Source organism: Colletotrichum acutatum (genome assembly GCF_030867785.1).
Source record: "Colletotrichum acutatum strain CBS 112980 chromosome Unknown BDZ83scaffold_5, whole genome shotgun sequence".
Taxonomy (NCBI): Eukaryota; Fungi; Ascomycota; class Sordariomycetes; order Glomerellales; family Glomerellaceae; genus Colletotrichum; species Colletotrichum acutatum.
The window spans coordinates 184,988-210,977 of record NW_026848999.1 but is presented as its reverse complement, the minus strand read 5'-3'; the positions used below and the strand labels follow the sequence as shown (position 1 = coordinate 210,977).

Sequence of the window (25,990 nt, the reverse complement as noted above, 5' to 3'; positions counted from 1 at the left end):
CCACGATGCAGCTTTCCGTTCTCTGGAGGGCACCCGAGGTGAACCCTATCAACCGCAAAGCGCGTAGTATCCCTGTGTTCAACATTTTCAATGTCTACGCACGAGCTTTCCACTTCTCGTGGCTCGGCTTTATGATTGCTGTGCGTACAAGTCTTAGTGGTCTCTTCCGTGCATGTGAACTGACATGACGACAGTTTTGGGCCTGGTACACATTCCCGCCTCTTTTGACGGTTACGATCAAGAAGGACCTCAACCTTACCACGGCACAAGTCGCAAACTCCAACATTGTCTCTTTGGTCGCAACACTCTTCATGCGGCTCATTGCTGGACCCGCCTGTGATCGCTTCGGTTCGCGTATCGTCTTTGGCTCGCTGCTTCTCATCGGCACTATTCCCATCGGCCTTGCACCGCTCGTCAAGGACGCTACAGGCTTATACATCTCCCGCTTCTTCATCGGTGTTCTCGGTGCCACTTTTGTTCCTTGCCAGGTGTGGTGCACTGGATTCTTCGATAAGAATGTTGTTGGAACCGCCAATGCCCTGGCCGGCGGCTGGGGTAACGCCGGTGGCGGAATTACCTACTTCGTCATGCCTGCAGTTTACGACTCTTTTGTTCACGCACGTGGCTACTCCCCCGGCCAAGCTTGGCGGTTGACCTTCATCGTGCCCGTCATCTGCCTTTTTTGCTGTGGTATGGGTCTTCTCCTGCTGTGCGAGGACACACCGACGGGCAAGTGGGCAGATCGCCACCTCCATGCCCAAGAGAACCTCCACTCTCACGGCGTTGATGCCACTGTGCGATCCGACGTGGTCGATGTTCCTGGCGGTATCACTGACCGCAACAACAACTCTATGGCATCCGATGAGGAGAAGAACAGCACTCACGGCAAAAACGGTGTTGTTTCCGACCACGAGGCCTCCCTCTCTCGCACTGAGATGATTGAGACTGCACAGGCCGATACTGTCGTTAATCCATCCTTCAAGGAGGCCATGCAGGTCGTCTTCTCTGCTCAAACAATCTTCCACGTAGCCACCTACGGCTGCTCCTTTGGTGGCGAGCTGGCAATCAACGCTATCCTCTCTTCCTACTACCTGAAGAACTTCCCCTCCCTGGGCCAGACTGGTGCCAGCAACTGGGCTGCCATGTTCGGTTTTCTCAACGTCATCACCCGCCCTGCTGGTGGTGTCGTGTCTGATCTGCTATACCGCTACGGTGGACAGAATCTCTGGCTTAAGAAGGGCTGGATCACGACTTGCGGCGTTCTTACCGGCGCTCTCCTCATCCTCATCGGTCAACTGAACCCTCACAACGAATCGACCATGTTTGGTCTCGTCTTCCTGATGGCTGTCTTCCACGAGGCAGGTAACGGCGCCAACTTTGGTCTCATCCCCCACGTCCATAGCTATGCCAACGGTATCGTGTCTGGTGTCACCGGTGCCGGTGGAAACTTTGGCGGTGTCATTTTCGCCATCATCTTCCGCTTCATGGACCAGGGAACGAACTACGCCAAGGGTTTTTGGGTCATTGGCTGCATTCACATTGCTGTCAACCTGTTGGTTTCTTGGATTCACCCACTTCCTAAGGCTCAGCGCCACTAGGCGCAAGGACGTTCACGAAGATTCATGACTTTTTGGTTACGATTGGTTTCTTGTCTCATAGCTCGCATGTTTTGACTAAGGTTCGAGCCCGGTAGACTGGCTTTTTGGGGGTCTGTCTGGAGTATGGAACGGGCAAAAATGATATCCACTGTTGGCATTCTTAGTAAATAATTCCGTTTTGCGCAATCTAAGCTCCATCTACAACTGCTCTTGGACTTTGTTTGTTGAAAATTTGTACTGGGGGTTGACCTGTTGCGACTCCAATGTACTGAATATAATATTGATTGAGTGCTAGAAATTGTAACTCAACCAGGGATCAGTGAGTGAAAGCCCAAGTGAGTGCCCAAGTGTGAAGTTTGCTGACACTTAAAACGTACACCATGCATAAGAGGAGGGAGGCGTACCTGCCTTACAAACAGACTTGTCTGTATGCCCCCTGTCCTACCTGCGGAATCGTGGATCTTAATGGAACCGGCAGCTTCCCGGAGTGCCGGAGTGCCGCCGTTCTGTCCACACCCTACCTAAGGTAGGTAAGCACCTCCCCACTCTCCTGATCTTCCTTTCCACCTCCACATCATCCCGTCCTTCCATTCATTCTTTCCACTGAGAGTCTGAAAGATAAGAGGGACAATGTTTCGTCCGGAGAAGCTAACGCGCTGCTCAGGTACGTGGTGCATAGGAATTGAGTGTATAGCTACCTAAACCATCGTCCTGCGCATGCGCCACAGGGATTGTGTGTGAAGTACTGTGCTCACACTGTTGCCAGGAGCATTGTAGGAGGAAATTTTTGGTATCAAGAAAGGAGGTATTTATGCAGCAATGGCGCCTTCGTCCAATCACTGTAGCTATGAGGACTCTAACGGGACGGAGGTGGATGCAAGAACATTCCAGTCACCCACAACATACGGAGTGTTAATTCGAAAAGATATTCGAGTACGTTATCTTAGCCCATATCAAGTAGGGCTGCGGTCTGCCAACCATCTACGTTACAAATTTTCCTAAGCATATGTCAATGAAACCCATACCCAGCCCAATCGTGGAGTGAATTTGAAGGCAAGGTGATCATAACTACTAACATGCTTATCGTCATGCGAACACAGCATCGGGATGTTGAGCGAGTGTGATTGGCTGCAGGAGAAGTGTTGTCGACAAATGGGCCTAACCCATAGCTGAGCGCCAGATCACGTGAAGACGGGATGCAGCTTGAGAAATGACTAAGCCAAGACGCGACAACACGCTAGCTAAAGTGGGTGGGGGACCAAACGCGGTCGGCACCTTCAACGTGACGGACCGGGTGTAAACACCAACGACGAATCTTGCAACGATCACCAAAGAGCCTCATCTGTGCCCAGAAACGTCTCCCAATGACGTTCGGAACACCCCAGGTAAACTACCTGCAGTCGGATAAATGACTCGAAACAACTTTGGGGACCATCTCTCCTGGCTGCTAAGCAACGTCGCGCTATCTAAACCAACCGATCTAGCCTTTCCACCAGCCCGCGACCCCTCCGGTGCCGAGTCTTCACAGTCTCAGAGCCGTTTCGGTAGCTCAAGCTCCCAACAAGAGCTTCCAACTCGACCAAATCACCAGCCAATACCTGGCCAGACGCATGCTGGACCTGCACTTCATGTCCTGGACGCGGTGGAACAGCCACGGGACTCTAGGGTGGCAACAAGGGGAAATTCCGCATCCATGGCGAGATTGACATCTTCCACGAGGCCTAGAAAGCCCTCGTTGGCAGTGAAACAGCAGCCGCCGCCTCAGCAGCTGTTGACGCCGTCTTCGACGACAAGTGGTGGCAGATTCCAGCAAGCTTACACAGCTAAGCTTCGGCAAGAGGGTAAGTACAGACCGTCCATCTGAAAGTACACTGACTGACCTACTGTAGATGCAGAGAACGAACGGAACCGGGCTGCCCCGTCATCTTCGCAGGATGGAAGACGCAACCCGGCGCCGGCACCCACGCCGGACTTTCTCGACGACGACGATGACGAAATTCTCGACCTGACCGGTAACGATACCGTTTTGTCATCAGACTCAGTGGGGTTTGATGATGGAGTCACTATATGGAACGAGGCACATGCGTCAATATCGGAGCCACCGAGAAAACGAGGTCAGAAGCGGAAGAGCACCGAGATGAGCAAAGCGGGTGACTTGGAGTCGGATTCGGACGAGTTTCCAGACATCTACAAGACGTTGGGAACACCTGCACCAAAGGGTAGTCGCTCGGTTAAGGGACCGAGGACGATTCCCTCTAGTATTCGTCGAGCGACTACCGACAAAGGGGTCATTGAAGAGCGGACCATTACACAAACAATCAGTCGGACTCAGCGTACCTACAGATTGTCCGAAGAGCCTAGTGGGAACGGCACACCGCGACGATTACCTATGGCTTCGGGAGGTCAGCAGGTGCTTGGTCGGACACCAAGCAAGGCTTTACGGATATCGTCTAGTCCGGAGTCGAACCCCAGAGTCGGTTCACTGGATCTCCAAGTAAAGAAGCAACGCAGCAAACCTCGGGTAATACAAGATACGGACGATGAGTTCGATGACGGGGAACTTGATGAAGAGCTTCTTGCTACACCAAGCCGCCATACAGGCTCGACTATGCCGCTTACGAATCCGAGGTCAAGGCCTGCATCGATTCCCCTCGACGATACCATGCTATCTGATGGGCTTGTTGCTCCTGAAACGCCCTCCAAGCCTGCCTCATCAGTGCTACGACCGGAAAACCATGAGGCGCCAGACGAGACGAACTATGCGCCCTCGCCATCTCGAAATGAACCCACGAAATCCACGTCCCAGCAAAGCACCTCGTCACAGACGCAAAAGTCTGCTGTGCTCAAGTTCATTCTAAACAATAGAGACTCCCTCAAGGCCAGGGAGAAGATGATTCAAGACCAGCGCGATCAGAATCTGAAGGACTATGCCAGGGTCTTACGAGAAGGCACTAAAGAAGATCGTGCACAACTTAAGACCGGAAAGGAATTGCTGCTGAAACAACAGGCCGGGCTGGAGGAAGTTTCCGAGCTGCTTAATGCACATGCAGCACTTGAAGATGAGAGAGAGTCTCTCGCAATGCAGATTGCCGATGCATACAGCGAAGGTCGCGATACTGAAGAGGAAGAGAACCGCCTAGATGAAATCGCCGACAAAGTTAAAGATTTGGAGCAGTCGATCGATGAACTTCTCCCTGGCGTTGGCATAGTGGACGAAACCTTCATCGAAGAATACCGCAGATCTAAGTCCGTGGTCATGAGCACGCAGCCTGGCCATAAAATGTCTTCTAGGGCATCCAGGGATATGCCAGGACCCTCGGAGATGGATAGTCAAGTCATTCACCAGACACAGTTCCCCGGGTCGTCAAGGCTTACTGACCCGAGGGATCACTCGCCCCCGCCATTTCCCCGGAGTCGACCGCCAGCTCCAAGGAGTGCGAAACCCATTGCACCAAGTGCTAAGTCCCGTCGACGTGATGAGTTCGAAGATGAATTCTTCGATGATATTGAAGACGATTATGGCGCGCTCATCCCTCCTCAGCCACCTGCGTCTAGGCCGACACCAAATCGGAAGAGTCCTCCCAAGAAAGCGGGTCCTCGTGCTCAAGATATGTCCAGCGATTACGGCGATGATGCAGACGCGGACATGCTTGCACTGGCTCATGACTTCGAGCTCCGGCAGTCTTCATCTGCTGAAACAACGAAAGGCCGCAGTGCACTGGCTTCGACATCGGGCAATGCTGTTCAGCCTTTGAAAGCAGTTGAATCACTGAAGAAGAGAGAGCCTTCTAAAGCGAAGTTGTCAATGCCACCGGAGTTGATGAAACATCCCTGGTCAGCAGACGTGAGGAAGGCTTTGAAAGACAGATTCAGGATGAGAGGGTTTCGCTCTAATCAGCTTGAGGCTATCAACGCTACACTCGGAGGCGAAGATGCTTTTGTGTTGATGCCAACTGGAGGCGGCAAATCCCTTTGCTACCAACTTCCAGCTATTGTTACCAGCGGAAAGACGAGGGGAATTACGATTGTCGTTTCCCCTCTGCTCAGTCTTATGCAAGACCAGGTGGATCACATGTCAGCTGTCAATATCCAAGCTGTTTCGCTCAATGGCGAGACGAGTTCTCAGAAGCGAAGTCAGATCTTCTCTTCTTTCAAAGAGAGGAGTCCAGAGCTCTACATTCAGTTGCTCTACGTCACGCCGGAGATGCTGAACAACAGTGACAACTTCATGAGGGCCCTGACCAGTCTTTACTCCAATAAGCGGCTTGCACGCATCGTAATTGACGAAGCACATTGTGTCAGTCAATGGGGTCACGACTTTCGACCAGACTACAAGGCACTAGGCAAACTCCGCAACCATTTTCCCACGGTCCCTATTATTGCACTTACGGCGACAGCGACTCAGAACGTCATCGTCGACATTAAGCATAACCTAGGCATGGACAGCTGCCAGGTTTTTAGTCAGAGCTTCAATCGGCCAAATCTCACGTACGAGGTTCGACGGAAAGAGAAGGAGCTGATCCACAAGATCGCTGATTTGATCATGTCCAAGTACGACGGACAATGTGGAATTGTCTACACTTTGTCAAGAAAAACTGCAGAGCAAGTCGCCGAGAAGCTGCGTTCTCAGTATGGCGTCAAAGCAAGTCACTACCACGCGCAGATGACTCCAGAAGACAGAATCAGAGTACAGAGAGAATGGCAAGCGGATAGGATCCATGTTGTTGTAGCAACAATTGCGTTCGGTATGGGCATTGATAAGCCTGACGTCCGTTTCGTTATTCACCATTCGATTCCCAAGAGCTTGGAAGGCTACTACCAAGAAACAGGGCGCGCTGGCAGAGACGGCAATCCTTCGGACTGCATTCTATACTTCGGTTATCAGGATGTAGCCACATTGAAGAAGATGATTTCGCAGGGCGAAGGAAGCGAGGCACAGAAAGAGCGGCAAAGAATGATGCTCAACCGAGTCACTGCGTTCTGCGACAACCGGGAAGACTGTCGCCGTGTTGAGATTCTTCGCTACTTTGGCGAACAGTTTAACTCTGAAGAGTGCGATAAGACCTGTGACAACTGTCGAGCAGGCGCTGTCTTTGAGCAGCAAGACTTCTCTGAACTTGCCGTTGGAGCTATACAGACCATCCAACTTCACGAACGCTTGACTATAAATCAGTGCAGCGAAATTCTGATGGGGAAGAAGTACCAAAAGACCATTGATCCGCATCCCGACGATCCTCATGGTATCGCAAAGGGGATGAAGAAACATGAACTCGAACGCATCATCGATAGACTTACAGCTGAGGAGGCCCTAGAGGAGGAGAATGTGGTGAACAAGAGGGCCGGTATTGCGATCCAATATCTCATCGTAAGTTGCTCTGCTGCTCATATCTGGCTCTATTCAGTAGATCTAACACATTCTTAGCCTGGTCGCAACGCCCACATGTTTCTCAATGGCCGCCGCAAGCTATTGTTATCAGTCCAGGTTTCTGATAGGAATAGGGAACCATTGGCACCAAAACCCAAAAAGCGGACCCAAAAGAGCAAGAAGAATGAAGAGCAGGATCTGGATGAAGAACCGCCGAGAAGACGTCTGCCACCTTCGACCAACGTGTCTTCGCCAGCGCAAGCTCGAAGAACGCAAGACAAGAGGTCAAAGGGAAAATCTCTTGCGACTGTCATTGATTCCGACGAGGAAGACGAAGTACTGAGGCAAGAGATGGAAGACCAAAGTCTCTCACTACACGCAAACGGCTACATCAAGGATGGCTTTGTCATGTCCGACAACGAATCCGACGACGGATTCGAGCCACTGCCCCCACCTCGTAAACGTGGGAATGCCTCCAAGCCGGTTGGGCCCCGTATCGAGGAAGACATACGACTGGGGGCACTTGACGAATTGCACCAAGACGTCGTCCACAATTTCGTCCAGGAGGCCAAGCAGCTTGAGGAGTCTCTGCGAAATTCGCAAGGGCTCCGGAAGCCTCTCTTTTCCGAGAAGAGTTTCCAAGAAATGGCTATCCGGTGGACAGAGACTCTTCCTCATATGCGACAAATTCCTGGGATCGAGCCAGAAAAGGTGGATAAGTTTGGCAGTAAATTTGTGCCCCTGATCAAGCGTTTTCACAGTAACTACAAGGCAATGCTCAGCTTTGCGGACGAAGACGAAGACATGGAAGCTGAAGAGCAAAGTATCGTCGATTTGATCAGCTCCGACGAGGACGAAGACATGGATGACGAGAAAGAGGAAGAGGAATCTTCGAAGTATTTTAGTAGTGGACCGCCTCCCCTCGCGCCTTCTGTCCAGGAGTGGAACCAGCGGATGAAGGAACTAGACACGGCACCTCCGAGCCGAGCCTCATCGTCAACCTCGACGAGGGGGCGTGGTGGCGCTCGAGGCGGTCGGAGATCAGGGGGCCGCAAGGGCACCAGCTCATGGGCAAGCAAGAAGCAAGGAGGCGGCGTCACCAAGAAGAAGGCTTCTGGCGGGGCAAACAGAAGAAGCAGCGGCGGAACATCAACTTCGAGGAACAGCGCCGTGACCAGCTACTTCTCCAAGGGAAAGAGAGGTGGCGGCGGTGGCGGCGGCGGTATCGGGCTGATGCCACATTGAGAAGCCGACGAGAGGGGCTTGCACATGATATATGTGTTGGTGTGGAACTAGACATACCTATAGGGATACGACGGACGAGAAGACCATCAAACATGGCTAGGGTCCAGGAACACGATGCACATGCTCCACTGCGTTTGATAAGTAAACATTCATGAGGCAAGGGGGAAACGGTCGTGACAAGTTGGGGGAGAAGAAGTTTTATACCTTTCATGTCTCGGAGCGGCGGCGGAGCAAGCCATTCGGCATTATGACGGTTTTACGGGCGGGCGTTGACCAGTCTACAAGCATTTTCTCAGGCGCAGCATAGGCACATTTTGGCATTTTGATGTTGACCATGAATGATTAAGACATAGAATTCTCTGCCGTATTCAAAATTCTCCCCGCTATCCACGGCTACTTTGAAAGATTAAGCCTCGTGTTGATGTCGTCTACCTGCATGAACATGATACATGTAAGCGCTAGGTTTTACTGGATCTCAATTCAGTCATGGCGTACGAGAGCAGCTTGGACTCGAAAATACGAATTATCAATTTGCGTCTTTTCGCGCAGCTAGCTATCTAAACTCTCCCTCTACGCAACGTCTCCTGCCCTCCGGCCCATCCTACCATTCCCGTGAGATATCAGTGTCATGAGGGGTATAAAGTCCGTTCGCGAGGTTCGATCCATTCGTTGCAATACAAGTGGTGTCTTTTTCTTTGTTTGTTTTTGAGGGTATAGCCTCGCGTTCATCGGAGCGCGACTCGGGGTTCCCGTGCAGTGCATCGTGACGGTGATGGCTCACGATCATATTGGACCTTCCCAAATTCGTCCGAAACCAGACTCCATGTTCCCCTTCCTGGTATAATGCTTAAAAGACCGTCAGGCAGGTATCTTCCTGCCCATAATTGAAAACTCAAACGCCCCTCGACGAATCCTAGTCCGACGCCTCGCCATAAAGCAAATAAAGTAGGATCAATCAGTGGCACTGCCGTGAAAGAGGGTATTCGAATATGTACAAAATCCAGTATCGTGTTGTGATGACAATCCGGCCGAGGCAAAGCAAGTCGATAAAGACTCAAGCCCCACCGTTTCTGCCATTATTGCTTCGTCAAGTCCGCCAGCGGGGTTTGCTTGTCACCTCAGCTAACGCCTCGTTTTGCTGCGTAATTGTTGCCAACGGAGAACTAAAAGCCCTCCTTTGCCTGGATAAAAGAGACTCCTAGCCCCTCCATCGAGGCTTCTGGCTAGAGGTGCTTTTAGACAGCTCTGGAAGAGTCTTGCGTGTAGTATTCCGCGAAACAGATCGGGTTGGAGGGGTTTCCATGCCACCTGTCGTACTACTTGCTTTGAGTTGTGGCAGTTGGCTAGTTCGACGCGTCGATGCCAACGAGCTTGCAGGGCGGCTTGGTACAGCTCTGTCGGCAAATGAGTGAAGTTTGGGTGGCTGTAGAGAGGCACGTCGGCTGGACTGAGACTCAAGACCGGACGTAGAGACAGATGAAGACAAACGCGGCTTAGAGAGTGTCTGCTGAGAATACGGGCCAGGTGAGGCTAGGCGCTCTCGGAAAGACAACTTCGATGGGGCTCTCTTCGTGGGCGTGTCCTCGGGCATGGGTGACGCGGATGACTCTCGGGTCAGGGGGCTCCGAAGGGTTGGCAGCCTCGTACCACCGGGCGATGAAGATCGCGGGGTCAAAGAGGATGATGGGCGGGCGGCTGGCGATGTCTTCTTGGCGTAGGGGCTGGGGCAGGTGAGGGTCAAGGGCTTGAAGTTGTGACCGATACCCACATCCGTAGTGTTGGTCGAACCATTCCACCTGGGTCGATTAGGTTGCGTTGAAGCAGGTCTGGGGATATTGCCCGCAGATGAAGTGCCAACAAGCCTCGAAGTCATGTTCGACAGTCGAGGTACCAATGGCTTGCGAGGCAGTTGGGAGGAAGGTGTTGGCAGTGACGACTGTCGTCTTCCCGATGGCTGCGGCAAGTGACTGTTGGTGCTCACAGAGCGGTTCTGGGCCATCTTGTTTCTGGGAGTGACTGGCTCTAATCCGAGACTCGACATGATTACCGAGGAAGGAGGGGAGCTGCCGGGAGTATCGCGGCCACTGCCAATCGTAGAGCGATCATTTGACAGCATGCTGGAGATAGAATCCCTCAACTGCTGGCCTCTGGTGTCCACCTGAACTTCGTCCACAACCACGTCCATCTCTCTCATCTCGTCCTTGATTGATTCCCATTTCGACTGCATTTCGGCATGCAAACGTAGAATTTCGCCATTGACGGTTAACCGGTCCTTAACACCCTTGTCGATGATGGCCAAAACTCGCTCGATAGCTGGGCCATAATGCGTCTTCTTGGCGTCGTAACTCTCGATCTTTTTGATCATTGTCGGTGGGTTGCTCAGATGCATGCCGGTGTCGACAGCTTCCCTTAGCTTGATCATCGATCTCTCAACTGACTCGATCATCTTTTGGGCCTGTCGTCCTGCTCCGCGGAAGACAATGACCCAGCGATCCTCACCCAGCTCCTTACGCAGTGATTCGGCATCCTTTTCCAGCTTTTTGTAACTGCCATCGAGACCTGTACGTCGCATATCCAATTCCTCACAAGCAGTTGGGAAAGATTTGTCGGCTCGGGCAGCGAAAACCGCGAGCCGCATAGGGAGGAAATCCAGCGATGCGCGCAAGGGTTGCATCCGCGCGAAAAGGGCTAGAAGACTAGAATCATCTTGTGACAAAGTGGGTGTAGGCGTTCCTGGAGACGTTGATCCGGGACTGAGCGGAAGACCAGGTAGGCTGAAGCGGTTTTGCGCTTGCATCCTGGCAACGGGAGGAGGAGTGTCCTCCACAATATTCTCGAGGTCTCCAATGTCGACGCCGTCGCCGCCTGCGGCAGCCATCAAAGACTTGTGGCGTCTTTCTTCCATCTCGAAGACCAGACGGCTCAATTCGTCCATTTCGCTTTGAATATCTCCCAGAACACTGTTCCACAATTCTTCCCACTCCATCGCGATTTCGACTTGCCCTTTGACAGTATTGAGTGCTGCTTTGATGTTGGCCCATTCTTCGATGATGGACTCCATTTGGGAGACGGCGCGATGAAGATCTTCGGGCGGAACGTCGGCAATGTCTTCACGACCTTGCAATTCTTCAATAGCACCGACGTATACTTTAATCAATTTCTCGAAGCGATGTATGGCGTTTTCGACTTCTTCGTATCCTTCGCGACCTCCCGCCGCGGCCCACTCAACGTCATCGTCGCTATCCAGACCACCAATAACCTCCGATGCCTTGTAGATCCAACTTCTAATTTGTTCTGCGGCGTTGATCAAAGCTTTCGATGCGACCTGTGCTGTCGGGATGGCAGACACCTTGCTGGACAAGGACTCCGCATCAGGAAGCTGAAGTGATGTTAGTTGAGCCAGTTGATTGGCGAAAGATGCGCGGGAAAGCGTGTAAATGGAACCGGGTCGCTGATGACCGGGAGTGAAGTATGACGCAAGATCAGGTGTGAACTCAACCGCTGGCACCGGCGGTGTATCTTTCGGAGGTGGAGGTGGTGGTTGATCGGAGGCGGGAGGGGCACCATTGCGTTCGAGATGCTCTCGTCTAGTCTCGAGTTGTACTTTGGTACCGTTCCCATTGGTGTGGTCAGGCAGACGGTATTTTTGTGTCTCCATGTCCAAAGGCGCCGTTGTTATGATCTCGGGTAGGACGAGAGACGCGCCCGGGGCAACGTCTGGCGAGGATGACAATATCCAAGTGCTGTGGTCTTCTCTCGAAGCAGTAGAAGATGCAGTCTGTGGTCTCGGGTCGTCGGACGATGTAAAGCCCTTCCAAGGGCGACCGCGTCGATTGATCTTCGATTCGACGGAACTTGCCTTATGATTCTCGTCGATCAAACGAATCTGGTCTTCAGGCAGGCGCCCAACTTGGTCTTGTTGAAGTAGTTGGTCTGTTGACTTCTTGTGCGAGGTAAAGCCGAGCGCTTTTAATCGGGCGGCGAGATTGGGTGAGGGTTTGCGAGTTTGTTTTATCTTATTCGTTGTAGGGGAGCCTGCTGGTGTGGTGGATTTTGAAGTTGCTGTGTTATCACTTGTCAGGCGTGAGGACGATTTGTTTTCGGTGGTGTCGATGTTGTTGTTGTTTACAACCTGGGGCTGCGGGTTTAGCTGGAAAAGTTGCGGGCTGGAGACGTCAGAGAAGCCAAGGGTCAAGTGGTCTGCTGTAGTAGTGGCTTCCTGGGTCTGCGCCTGGTCCTCCGCGTGCAGCAGGCGCTGTGGTTGGTGGCTGGAACACGAGTCTCCAGAGGGGACAACGGCACAAGCAATTGTATTTGTGTTGTTGTTGCAGCTAGCCTCTGCCTCTGCAACCGATCCTTCCGTGGCTGACATTTGTTTTTATTGTTTCGTGGGCAAACCTTCAATCGAGGTAACAGCCCTTTCGAGTTTTTGTGTCCTTGAATCCAACGCAGGCCCCGCGTGCCTCTGTAGAGACAATCACCTACTGCAGTTAATTCTGCTGCAGTGCGGTACGTGGCCAGTCGGAGACGGATGACAACGAGAGTACGACTGAGCTGGCTCGTGGATAGGCTGGGTCCGGTGGTCCTGAGCTCGAGTGATAACTGGGTCGAGCAGACTGATCTTCGCCGGGTTCAGTTGGGTCACCTGCGGGTTGTCGAATGAGGAGGATCGATGAGCGGCGCTGGAATGCTGGGATTGCTGGATGCCTGGGCGAACTCGTCAAGCGCACTGTTGTCAGTGCCTTAGTCGGTGGGGTACGCCGCAGCATTCAGCGACTAGGGAGTCTGGGGGAGCCGGCGAACGGGAATGTAGTCGTTATTGGAGAAAAGGCATACGCTGAGGTATTAGGTATGGGAGTGCGAACGCCGGTCAGTACTGGTGTGGCTCTTTGTTAGGCGTCCACACGATTGGGCTGGGACGCAGAGGCAATTCGTCGAACAAAGCGCCAAAGATTTGAATGGATTGCCTAGCGCACCATTGGAAAGGTAATGGTGAGAAAGGTACGTATGGGAGATAAACGGGTTTCGCAAGACCTCGGGAGTTTGGAGACTAGCAGGGCGTCAATTCAGTCTCTGGCTTAATTGGCGTTCGTTCATTGCTCGGATCGGTCGCATGCGATTATGCTGGGTTGGTCCTTGCTCCGGCGTAAGTAGGAATAGGACCAATGGAGTCGCAAAGAGCGATCAAGGAGGGACGAAGTGATGGATTCAAAGACGTCGTGTCTCGTAGGAAAGCATCCGGGTCGGCTGGGTGAAGGAGGCAAGAAGGGACAAAGGGAATGGAAGTAGAAGACGACGGGAAAGGATTGGGCAGCAGGAATGCTGGAAACAGTGTGTGAGGGAGCGACGACGAAAGTCAAAAAAAGTTCTCCGGAGTATTACCTCTGGAGGAGTATTCGTATTAGTCAAGATGAGGTGGAATAAGGTATGGAAAGAAAGCACTGGCCAGAAATAAGGAAAGAAGGGAAAAAGGAAGGAAGGGAAGGGAAGGGAAACGAGTGCCTTCCAAAAATGAACTCGAATCGGGGGTTTTGGGGGATCGATTTTTGGGAAATCGGGAAGGAAGGAAGGCGACGAGGACCTGGGCGATTTGCACAAGACGCGGCAGGCTCGTTTTCTTATCCCTTCATCAACAGCGTCCCGTAAATTGTGATACTTTATTGATTTGCACGAAGCTGCGCAAGCTACATCAAGCTAGCCTCTACCTTATTCTGGAGCTGAGTCTTTCCCTCATCTCTCTAACCTTACCTCGACTCCGTGACCCATCGTCAATGTTACACGGAGAACTCAAAAGAGCATGGAGCCACAGACTGACTGTAACAGGACAGGACTTGACTCAAGCATCAGCTACAATGCCCATCTGCGGTCTGCCTATACCAGCACGACACATTACAGCAAGCTGTCTTACAGATATAACATTCAGCCATAGAATACCTCTATCTTTGTGCGTCGCCATCGTCAACTTTTGACGACTAACATCGTCTGTCCTTCGACCACAGTTACATCGGCCCAAGCTTACTTATCTGCCCAGTCGTTGTCGACGCTCGCTCCTTGGCCCCCGGACGATGAAACATCCTTCGACTCCTTGCACACGTCCTTGTTGATTTCCTTTGGAAAGGTCTCGCTATTTCTAACAATCATCGTCTTTGGCACAAAAAACGCCCGCATCTGCTGAAGCATTCGTCGAAACATGCTTTGCCTTTGCACGGCAGCAAGATGGTGGAATTAGCCTGTACTACAAGCTAACTTCAGACATAGCTGTTCATTCTGTTCATGATGACCGTTTGATACTCAGACAGCGAACAAATGACTCGAGGAATTGGCCATCAGGTACTCCTCTCTCGGCTGCCGCAACCAAAAGCACATACCCTTTCCTCCTTATCCAGCCAGTTTGCTTTCTCGAATAAAGTGCCATCAGAGTAACGTTTGCTCTGCCATCAACGTATTGACCCGCGGTCATGCCCCATGCCGCTCACGAACCAAGAGTTCATTGCTCTGAGGGTCTAACATTAGTGCCCTTGCAATTCCCGAGTGGACCACCACGTTGCTCGAGACAGCTCTTATTAGAGAGCCTTGACCATATTTCCGCAAGTTACGACGTTGCAGCGGTATCACCACTTGTGGCAGCTGGTGTCCTCTCCTCTCGGCCAACCCTGGCCGCAGTGGCAGACCTCGTTCCCGGTTCTGGACTGGTCACCCGCTAGCTGGCCGGGAGTCCTGGCTCTTCGGAAGCCCGTGGAAGATTGGATGAGCCGGGGTGACCCTGAGTCGTGGGCCAGCGGATCGGTAGCCGTGAGCCGTAGGGCCTCGATGCTTCGCGCACAGTTCCAGAGACCCGGGCATGTCCTTTTTGCTTTCTCGTCTTGGCCAAGGGTTGTTCATGGTTGACTGGTCGATATTTCATATGCACACGCTGCGTTTCAAAAACCAGCAGTGCGAACCGTTCGGCGCCTGATGTTACTCACATGTGCCAGTGCAACAGACATAGCCGTTGATACGCTGATACTATGTCAGGTAACAGGACCTGACAACGACTCACACATTTTGGGACAAGTGTTGTCGGATTGAGCCGTGACACCAACGGCTAGTGCTGCATAGCATGCTGCATATTAAGACGTCGGGCTTATGCAAGGCACTGGCATTATCAGTAACGGCAATAGGTTGGATGAATGTCTCTCGTCCAATTTCTAGAGAACCTTGGATGCACGTCATACATAGTTCCGCATGCACAGATTTTGTGCTCGTCAAATATACATGCATTGGTACAGCTCGTGAACGAGGTTGAGCGCCATGCCATTGATTGCATTGGGAAAGGAGAGTGGTGAGTGCAGAGGTTACTCCCTCAAGCTGACATAGAGTTGTCTGACGCGATGGCTTGCATATCACTTGCATTACCGGAATCACCAGGGGGCAAGAATGGAAAATGACAGAGATGCGGAAATGGAGATTTTTGCTCTCAGCATACCTGATATACCATGCTGAAGAGCAAAAAGCAGAAGAAAAAAAAGGTAAGGGCAAGGCATAGGCACGCACTACTTCATCTCAGACTCTTCAATGCAGCATATATCTTTCACGTCCCGAGGCCGTAGCGAAATTGCAGAAGTTCTCCTCGAAACCTATCGATCTACTTGCTCAGACAGTCAGTACATTGAGACACTGACAAAAGTTCGGCCAGCTGACGGATATAGCTTCTGCGGGACAAGGTCAAGCATGGGGCAATGACCTAGAGTCTGGCGGGAATGGCCGGGCCGCGACACGGATAGGGCAAGAAGCAGAAGTGTATGGCCCTTGGCGCCATGTGGCTGAGGTTGCGCAATAATCAACGGTCATGCTTGGTCCGGTTTCTCTCGCAACTCGTCTTTCCGTGCTTCTTGGGGGCACCCATCATTCTCGTGCATTCTGGAGGGATATTCTCAGTATGTTCGCCGACCAACCAGTAAGGAAGTTGATAGAGATGCGGGATGGAGCCCGTGTTTAGGATTGACGAAGAAAGAGGGGGGGTTTGGTCTGGTTCATCTCGATATCGGGAAAGGCTTTTGGCGGAATGAAATTACCCACTCGTGCTTTGTTGGCCGGACGAGCTGCTGCCAGCTGGACATTGTTTAAGATTTGTGCCCCTGAAAATGTCATCACCACGGGAATCCGACTTGCAACAAGGTAGAGGTAGAGAGATGGGATAATGAGCTCAACGACAGCTTGGGATGCAGGAGGGCTGATGTTTCTCATGCCCAAGGTAGCTTTGCCATACCGTTAGGATAGAGTGTTGAGCTGCTCGTTCTGCGCATCTTTCCGCAGCTTGGCCATTTGCGCGTTGCTGAGTCGATGTTTATGAGTTCCCTTTGGAAATACCTGGCTGAGATTCAGCAGTTATTTGCTTCGCTCTTAGCGCATCCTGACGAGTGTGTGGCGGAATAAGTAGTCGGCGATCCCCTCTGCCCTAGTGTACCTGAGTGAGGAACACATGAAGTTGGAGAAGCTGCTGGTAATACCAATCGTTCTTTCGGGTACCTACGCTAGCTACCCACCTTCAGGTCCAGTTGTGGAAACCAACTTCTTCCGTTACTCATTGTAATACCCCATCCGTTCGTACCTGTCCGAGGTGCTGCGTTTCTTTTGGAACTGAACAAGAGCCAACCAGCCGTTTAGAAATATCTCTCCGAATTCTAAAAAGAAAGCATCCGCACGATCAAAGATAACGGCTTCCGTTTCACGCGTTCCATCGTATCCCTCCAGCTCCAGCCTCCAGGCTCACACTTGAAGCAGCAAGCACCAAGGTCCCGCGTCCCGCATCCTACGTCCCACCTTCCCCTCTCCTTTCCTTTGCACGCAGCAAGCACCCACGACGCACCCCACCTTCGGAGACGACGCGACGTTCAATTTAAACCGTCCCTTCCTGGCAAGTCGCGAGCCACTCGATTGGACCCCCAATTTGCCTGCTGGAGACTTTCCCTCGTCAGAGATTCGCCCTTGGCCTTTCCACACATCTCCACTGACGCAACCGGGACGAGGATCTTGGTGCCAGAGACAGCCAGGCGACCACATCCCGTCACACACAGTACCAGACGCTTTCTTTCACCTACCTTGCCTTACGCTGTGGTCAAGCTCAACACAGACCCCTGACACCGGAGAGTCGCGTCTTGTCACAGCACGGAGTCACGCAGGCACACCTTACCCTCGGCCGTTCCTAGCCCACGACGAGCCTTGAAGAGACGAGACTTAGCTTTCTTTTGCCCTACCGTTGCCAACCTACCCTGCCTAGCCAGTGTTTACCGTCCGGGGTTATTAGTCCAAGAAACTTTCTCCGTCCGCTTCGTCCATTCTGGGGACCGTCTGTTAATCACCACTCGCTCGCTTCAGTCTTTTTTGGCTTTCACCTGACCAAAGAATTCGCCGTACGTCCCTCGAACCACCAGCAGCCGTTTCTTCACCAGTGTGAACCCTATTGCTTGCCGACCCTCTGGACGCTGCTGTGCACCCAGTCTCCTTCACGCAACCATTGTATTTGCAAAAAGACCTCTCCGACCTGTACATACATTGAATCGTTGCCACATTGGTCATCGCACCCCCTCACGTTGCCTAGCGCATAGCTTTGAGACCACCGCCGATACCTAGCTGAGACGAGACGTCGACACCCTCTGCTCGACCGCTACCGTACCCTCCACGATATCACGTACCCGCCCCAGAGCTTACACGTATTACAACCAAGCTCTCGGGCTTCAGAGCATTCGACTTTCTCAGCATAACCGAAATAATGGCTACGGCAAACGAAGAAACGCCGTCGTTTCGGTGCGACTCCCCATCATCAGATGCATCCCCGACCCCAGCTATTGGCGCTTGCCCCGAGCTTTCTCGCTGCGTTTCGACTGCTTCTTCCGTCTCCCACGGATCCGCCACCGAGGGCAACTCCCGCGAATCTTTGGGAAGCTTCCGAGGCAGCACATACTCCAGACAGTCCTCTGGAAACTACAGTCGCCGCTCCGATATCAGCTTCGCATCGTCCCGACAGTCCACTTGCAGCAGCGTGGAAGTCGGCCGCTCTTCTAGTCGCCGCCGAGGCTTTGTTCGACCGCAGGGCACCGACTTCGCTGCGAGTGCTCGTCACAGAGAAAGCGTTCTTAGCCTGGGAAGCATCGCCCACCTACAGTATTATTTTGCGCGAACCGGCCTTCTCGATGGCAAGGGTGCTCAGCTAGCAAGAAAGAACAAGGCCAAAGGAGGACTGGATCTCTCCTCTGTTAGCAGCTCCAGCTCGAACTCGCCAGGGATCGTTGATTCAGGGGGAAACAGCCCAGAGCTTGGCTCTCAACCTTTTGGCGCAGGACCAATGGTGGAATCGCCTACTGATGACCACTATTACTCTGATGATTTCGAAGAGGACCCGGATGTTCTACCTCCGACCGCGAGCACTTACATTCACAGAAATAAGCCGGTGCCAAAGCCTCCTACAATCGAGGAGCTCAAGGCGGACTTGACAGGATCTCTCGAGAAGGCGGCTCAGGCCTTGAGACACGCAAAAAAGCATAGGGATAGCAGCCCCGTGCCGGAACTGCCGGAGATTCCTACGAGAGGACAAAGCGAGGCCCCCAAGAAAACTTCAACAGGCTGGCACGAGGTTCAGGGTATGCACATTCTTGATGTCATGACACTAGCCATTCGAGCTGCCAGGAACTACTACACAGCGCATGAAGTCCCCGAGCGACTGGACGCTATCAAATCTGAAAAGGAAATTCGCACAGAACTGCTCTCTGTCATGGAGACATTGAAGCAGATGGCAACCCGACAATGGTCCGGCGGAATGAAGGACGAGGAGCTACGCATCCTCGAATCATGGATTTCCGGACTTTTCAGCATGTTGAAGATTGAAGAGGAGATGATTGAAGCAGAAAAGGCGGAGCGAAGCTCCTGGACTTGGTTGCAGGGTGACTGGACTGGCAAAGAAGTGGAAAGAGAATTGGCTTTTATGGCTTCTCTCGTCCCGCAGGCCGACCCGCTACCAGATTATACGCCTGCAGCCCAGGCAAGCGAGTGTCCGACGCCTTATCTCAGCAGTTTGCAGAACGGCATTCACCTGATTGAACTGCACAATGCGGCGGTGAAGAGGTCAAAACGGCGATTCGGCTTGATTACCACATTCCACACCGACACAGACAAGCCGTATCGGTCTGCAGACAATATCAGATACTGGGCCAAAGCAGCAGAGCTGCGCTGGGAAGTGTTACTCAAGGTGGATGCCTTGGGTATTGTCTACAACAATTCTCCCGAAGTCTGGGTCAATTTTGAGAAGGCTATCATGGATTGGAGCCGAAAGGTCCGTGAGGAGATCACTTCTGAACTTCTAGGATAAGCAAACGCTTATCCCAGGCTGCTGTCGTTATGATTTACGCACCCAAATACCCGTCTTTCCTGGAGTTCTGTAGTGAAATTTGGTTTTCATTTGTTGCATTTACCCCCTTAGGAGGCTTTGACTCTATGCACTACACACGCACTCCACGGTTTGCATGTTGTCTCGCAATACCATCTAGATTGCGGAGATCTAGGAGATTGAAGTGTGGAAAATTGATAGTCCATCAATGGACGCGAGATAGGACATTTGGGCGTTGGGCCGTTGTTTCCTACCATTCTTAGTACATAACTTTACTGGAGGCTTGCCCCTCCTAATTGATATTGATCTACGACCACTGCGCTTTTGAACCTGCTTCGATATCTGAATAATTGGGATTTCGGTACCCAATTTGCTGGATGTATAATGTGTTCTGTGGGAGTGTCCTGACGAGAGAGGATTGAGCAGTCATTAATGTGTTGTTCACACGGGAAAGCTTTCCAAATTGAAGCCCCCATATTGATGTTGCCTACCTGAACTCATTATCTCTCTCATAGTCCAGCAGTGATCAAGATTTGAGGCAGCGTTCAAAGAAGGGTCGATATGCCAGGCCAGCAACCCCAAAATAGTAATCTACCGATGAAATGAGCATCACTGATACTTCCTATTGATGCACAGCAGATCAAGCTGAAGCCGGCATCTTCCTTGATGATGGAAGTAGGTGAGAATTGACCGGGAGCTGGTATTTCCCGGGTCCGAGACAACAGCCAATCAGAGCAAAGCGGCAGAGCTTCGGTGGCCACAGGGATAGGGCGCTAGTCGGAGCTGAGCCGTGCTTGCCTTTGAGGCAGAAGGCTGCAGTGGGAGGTACGTCGACACCACAACCTCCGAAAACAACGATCTGATTACCACACAAGCTACCTCACCCACTTCCATTCACCAGCCGACCCAACCTTCGAAACTCGAAACCCAAACGCGATCACCCACCACCACACCGCCTCCCTTCCGAACCGCAGCCATTCCATTTCCTCGACGAGATCAAGGCAGTAGCCCTTTCCTCTTCAACTTCCCACAACCAGAGATGTCTTCCGACGACGAACGCCAGAAGGCTCTCGACTCGTACCGGGCCAAGCTGCTCGAATCCCGGGAGTGGGAAGCTAAGCTCAAGTCCCTGCGGCTCGAGATCAAGGATTTGCAGCGGGAGTTTGACAGAACTGAAGACAACATTAAGGCGTTGCAGAGTGTCGGTCAGATTATCGGCGAGGTCCTTAAGCAGCTCGATGACGAAAGATGTAAGTGAAGGCATCCCCATCCCGCTTTCCGCCTCCGCTGGATATCGTCCCCGCCCCGACATCACTACCTACCACCATTGCCGCTTAGACAAACACACGAATGATTCATATGCAACCTTTGCTAATCAGCGTTCTTATTTATGAATAGTCATCGTAAAGGCTTCCTCCGGTCCCAGATATGTCGTCGGATGCAGATCAAAGGTCGACAAGGTCAAGCTCAAGCAAGGCACGCGCGTGGCGCTCGATATGACGACACTCACGATCATGCGTATGCTTCCCCGGGAAGTCGACCCCCTCGTCTACAACATGTCACTGGAAGACCCCGGTCAAGTCAGCTTCGCCGGTATCGGTGGATTGAACGACCAGATTCGTGAGCTCCGTGAGGTCATTGAGCTGCCGCTCAAGAACCCCGAGCTCTTCCTTCGGGTGGGCATCAAGCCGCCCAAGGGCGTTTTGCTTTACGGACCTCCTGGTACGGGAAAGACGTTGCTTGCACGTGCCGTGGCAAGCAGTCTCGAGACCAACTTCCTCAAGGGTAGGTCTACTCTGTGTGCAGTGGTGAACGATGGTAGAAGGAAGTGTGCTAACGAGGTCAAACAGTCGTTTCTTCAGCAATCGTCGACAAGTACATCGGAGAGTCTGCCCGCCTGATTCGCGAGATGTTCGGCTACGCCAAGGAGCACGAGCCCTGCATCATCTTCATGGACGAGATCGACGCTATTGGTGGACGCAGATTCTCTGAGGGAACCAGTGCGGATCGTGAGATCCAGAGAACGTTGATGGAGTTGCTCAACCAGCTGGACGGTTTCGACTACCTCGGAAAGACCAAGATCATCATGGCCACGAACAGACCTGATACCCTCGATCCCGCGCTACTTCGTGCCGGACGTCTCGACCGTAAGATCGAGATTGCCCTGCCGAACGAGGTCGGCCGTTTGGAGATTCTCAAAATTCATGCCCAGGGTGTGGTGACGGAGGGTGAGATTGATTTCGAGAGCGTGGTGAAGATGAGCGATGGTCTCAACGGTGCGGATTTGAGAAATGTCGTGACAGAAGCGTAAGTGATTGCGTATCTTGACAATACCTCAAACACAGAAGCTAACTAGCAATGCCCAGTGGTCTGTTTGCCATCAAGGATTACCGCGACGCAATCAACCAGGACGACTTCAACAAAGCAGTACGCAAGGTCGCCGAGTCGAAGAAGCTGGAGGGCAAGCTCGAGTACCAGAAGTTGTAAGGTCAGGGATAAGGCGACATGATGATTCACGGGATGGGGCGCGGAGGAGCAAAGGAAAGACATCAAAAGGGGCGGCTGGAACGAGGATCATCGGTTCTCAGCCGTTTAGAGGGTCTTTTAATGTGTTAAACAGTGTACAATACCCGAGTCCAGGTTTGGGGTTGTTTGCGACGGGATCATAGAGACGTAAGGCGTGGAATAGAAGCAGCTTCGAGATCCCAAAATTGAAACATGCGCATGCATAAACAGAAGTGTCCATCGTTGACGACGACAATGTACGGATGTATATTAACCTGTATGATCAGCTTGCATTCCATGACCACGCAACAAGAGCTATACGAAGCGCTTTGGCGTTTGTACCATGATATATCATGAAGAATGCATGGCCATGGTGAGTTTTCTTGTCTCTGCGCCCTTTGAATGTTCCCTAGTAGGTAGGTAGGTATTTTTGGGGGATCCGAGCCTAGGGTAGCCCGTAGCTGTGAGGCTCCATTTTTGAAGCTATTGATAATTGCACAGCCTCGACTGAGCTGGGGGGGGCTGGGTACGGGGTGTGGTCCGGCGCGGTGCCGCCACGTGCCAGAGTGCCATCTCAATGAATTGCCCAACAAACAATAGTGTGAATGTACTTGAGAGAGCTACTCGCTGGCAGAAGGCCTCCGTCTACTCATCCACCTCGGCGCACGGCGAGGATGCCGTGTTAGGCCAGTCACCAATGTCGAGTTCGACACGGGCCTTCATATCTACAGCAGGCCCCCGAGTAAGCGTAGGGCTGGGGAGAAAGGAACCGGGGGTGCACGCTTTGTGGTGCAAGCCACAGATAGCTCAGGGGGTGTATTTAGGCAGTGGTCCTCGACATCGTTTGGTGTAAGCGAAGCTACAGCGAGTGTGCTTTTTAGTCGAGTCTTACATGATCTTTCTGTTCCTTCGCTAACAGCTTACACTGCAGGCAGACGACGGAAGCACATGCTTACAATCCTGTCTGACGAGAAGACAACGGGTGGGGAATGAGGTCGCACATTGTAAGCCTGGGAGGATCGAAGGTCTGGTCCTGAATCTGTGATTCGACGAATCCGCCATGCCGTGCAAAGGAGGCTGTTAAAGCTGCTGCAAGCGGATGGCGGGGCTCTAGCTGAGACCACCTAGGTGATCTCGCACGGCAACGAATAGAGACAAAGGTCAGCCACATGTTTTCGATGGGAAGATTACCGTGAGACTGGAGATGAGCGACTGCAACCGGGGCATGTTCTGCAGGCGGCGTCTCGAGGACCCCGGCGGCCGTCTGATATGAACGCATCTACGCATGAGGTGTTGGACTTTGTTGAATCTGGCTTGATGGGTACGGTGTTCGCTTTCCTTCGGATTAAGCAACACTGAAGTCATGGCAAGGTACCTCGTACAGTTGTGCGATGCATCGTTTCTGTGTGTGGGCCATACCGGTCTTCCATTCGGCCTATTTGCTGATTCAAGGGACCGTGGAACGTGGGTTGTACGTAGCACAAAATCGATATCAAAAAGATCTGGATAACGCGCAACGAGCGGCTGTATGATACTAAACAGGCGCGCTCGACGTATCCGGACTTGGTTCAAAACTTCAAGGAGCGTTTGCCTCGGCTGGGTGGACTCGCGGCCGATTCGAGAAGATCTGGGTCAAGCTGGGGCGTCGAGATGGGCGGTGGCATTGAAAAGATGCCAGATGGTGATTTGCAGGAGAGGCCGGTCTAGCAGGGTTCTCTCCTCGGTGCGAGCTGTTATTTTTGGCGACTGGTATACGGAGTAGACGACAAGCCGCCCCTTTTGTGGCCCGTTCTCACGATGGCAATTGAGGCTGTACCTTTTCTTAGTGCGTTGTCTTCTCTTCTGTTTTTTTTTTTTCTCTCTCTTCCGCTTCTCTTCGTACCTGGAGGCCCCACTCCTCCCTCCCCTGTGTGGCCCCTCCATGCTCCATGGGTGCAACCAGCAACGGAGCCAAGCAGCAAGAGTTGGACACCAGGGGACCCGAGCTTGGGAATTCTCGTCGCTTGGTGTCACATTGCCGACGATCCCCGCTGGATCCTTTCTAGCGCTTGACAACCAAGGGGTGTCCGCACCCAGATGATTGGGGACTGGGGCACGTCGGGGCCAGGCAATACGAAAAGAAGGGGTCGAGAAAGCGATGATGTCGGTGATGGAACCCTTGAAAAAAAGCGTTGGAGGGTAGGACAGAGCATGACGAACGCAGGTAGCCGTCCGCACCAATGCCCGAGGAAAGGGGACGTCTTTGAGGCAACAGCAAGAAAGAATAGAACCGACAAATCGGGTGGACGGACCATATCGCGGACGTTGGACAACCAAGGTAGTTGAGTTGTCATGTTTGATCTCTTGTATATCTGACTATTAGTGCACATTACGCGCAGTTGTTGATGTGCTTGGTATAATTGTGCGTTTGCGATTCCCGATTAATGACGAGGTGTTGTTGGGATAAGGCGGTACTGGATCAGATCTTGGTGTTGGTGGGTTGGGGGGCACATGGGACGAGCACTTCAGGAGGCGCGTGCTTGAATAGGTATCAAGTACACCGTAACTGCTAGGTATGCCGTGTGTGTGAGTGAGTGAGTGTGTGTGTGTGTGTGTGCGTGCGCGAGTGGGGGAGCTCGGGTCGAGTCAAGTTCCCGTAGCCACCTAGTAAGGTAGGTAAGCAACCGTGCCAACCCATGGGAAAGATGCGCTGGTAAAGAGTACGGGCTGTGGTAGAGAAAGAGGTGTGTTGAAACTTGATGGATGGCAAGGCGGGTGAGGCGTTGCAACAAAAGTTGATGGCAGCGGCTTTCCTAACTCGGTGCCTGCTTGGTGCAGGTTTCATCACAAGCTGACCCTTTCGGAAGGCTTTAGCGTTACAAATGCAGCTTGCGGAAATCGTGCCCTCCTAGCGGCTGGTTGGGAATGGAAGCGGCGAGAGCAGCATTGATGCCAAATCGTGCTCAATCAAGTGTTGGCTGATTGTCTATAGACTTCCTGCAGCAAGAAAGACGTAGACGTATAGTATGGTAGGTAGGTATCCAGGACTCAGTACTTGCAAGTAAATGCTATGGAGATAGTACTATGGTATGAACCGTTTGGCTAACAGCATTGGTCGTACTGTATCCGTAACAGCAGTTGAAATGAAGAAGCAAGTCTTTTCTAAAGCCCACGATGTTATTGCGGTACGTACCAAGGGCGATCTTTGGAGCTAGTGTAGCAGCCGAATGGCTCAGCCAGGGAATGGCGCCACAGTCCAGGAAAGGAGGGGGACCTTGAGGAGGAGGTGAGGGATGGGAGCGGTGGGTGGCATTCCTGCACTGCGCCTGCGGCCGCGTCCAGGTACCGTACGGATAGTCTGAAATAGGTACCTAGTGCCTGTCTCTGGATGAAATGGGAGCAAGAGGTGGGATGGAAAAGAAAACGACGGACCAGTCAATGATGCAGCACAGACAACATGTCAGACATTGGGCTGTAGGTATTCTGCCTTGTCTGCAGTCTGCTCAGGCACACAAGAGACAACGGATTTCGCCGGGATGGGGCTGGAAATGTTCTTCACGATGTGTGGTTAACTCAAGGTTCCAAGGAATATCGCGATGTGTGTTGCTGCAGGCAAGTGGTGCCAGAAACTGCAGCTCCTTTGCTGTTGCCGGTGAGGTGGGGGCCCCTTCCAGTCTCCAGAAACCTGCTGCCCCTCACTCGCTGCATTCGCGGCTCTTCCACTGGCTGGGCACGTCTGTCTTTCCCAACTCTGACTGGGTCGCCCCAGACATCGAACTGCAAAGAAGTGCGGATTACGGATGCCGGTACGGATCGGTCTCTGTCTCTTTTGTTTCTACATACACAGGGTAACAGAGCGGTATTCCTGCTCCGTCGAAATCTAGATTTATTCTCCATTCCGTTGCCCTAGCGCCTGTCTGCTCCGAGTCCTGGCAT

At 52.4% G+C, this 25,990-nt stretch overlaps 5 protein-coding genes across 5 annotated transcripts; 4 read left to right on the top strand and 1 right to left on the bottom strand.

Annotated features, from left to right (window-relative positions):
* Positions 1 to 5: 5 nt before the first annotated feature.
* On the top strand, positions 6 to 1,598 carry BDZ83DRAFT_715426 (nitrite transporter; the record flags this gene model as incomplete). Its single annotated transcript, XM_060511745.1, has 2 exons — positions 6 to 140; positions 195 to 1,598. 2 exons carry the CDS (start codon positions 6 to 8, stop codon positions 1,596 to 1,598), a joined length of 1,539 nt encoding a protein of 512 aa, XP_060370791.1.
* A 1,693-nt stretch (positions 1,599 to 3,291) lies between these two features.
* BDZ83DRAFT_566011 (RecQ family ATP-dependent DNA helicase) lies at positions 3,292 to 8,208 on the top strand (the record flags this gene model as incomplete). The annotated part of the gene is made up of 3 exons (XM_060503818.1): positions 3,292 to 3,439; positions 3,488 to 6,963; positions 7,021 to 8,208. The coding sequence occupies 3 exons, from the start codon at positions 3,292 to 3,294 to the stop codon at positions 8,206 to 8,208; spliced, it is 4,812 nt and encodes a 1,603-aa protein (XP_060370790.1).
* Positions 8,209 to 9,406: 1,198 nt separating this feature from the next.
* Positions 9,407 to 11,866, bottom strand: BDZ83DRAFT_566159 (karyogamy protein; the record flags this gene model as incomplete). Its single annotated transcript, XM_060503830.1, has 1 exon — positions 9,407 to 11,866. One exon carries the CDS (start codon positions 11,864 to 11,866, stop codon positions 9,407 to 9,409), a length of 2,460 nt encoding a protein of 819 aa, XP_060370789.1.
* Positions 11,867 to 17,959: 6,093 nt separating this feature from the next.
* On the top strand, positions 17,960 to 19,552 carry BDZ83DRAFT_566121 (uncharacterized protein; the record flags this gene model as incomplete). The annotated part of the gene is made up of 1 exon (XM_060503825.1): positions 17,960 to 19,552. One exon carries the CDS (start codon positions 17,960 to 17,962, stop codon positions 19,550 to 19,552), a length of 1,593 nt encoding a protein of 530 aa, XP_060370788.1.
* An 860-nt stretch (positions 19,553 to 20,412) lies between these two features.
* On the top strand, positions 20,413 to 22,424 carry BDZ83DRAFT_600409 (26S proteasome subunit P45 family protein). The gene is made up of 4 exons (XM_060507034.1): positions 20,413 to 20,820; positions 20,969 to 21,355; positions 21,421 to 21,877; positions 21,937 to 22,424. The coding sequence occupies exons 1-4, from the start codon at positions 20,610 to 20,612 to the stop codon at positions 22,055 to 22,057; spliced, it is 1,176 nt and encodes a 391-aa protein (XP_060370787.1). The 5' UTR covers positions 20,413 to 20,609; the 3' UTR covers positions 22,058 to 22,424.
* Positions 22,425 to 25,990: the final 3,566 nt, after the last annotated feature.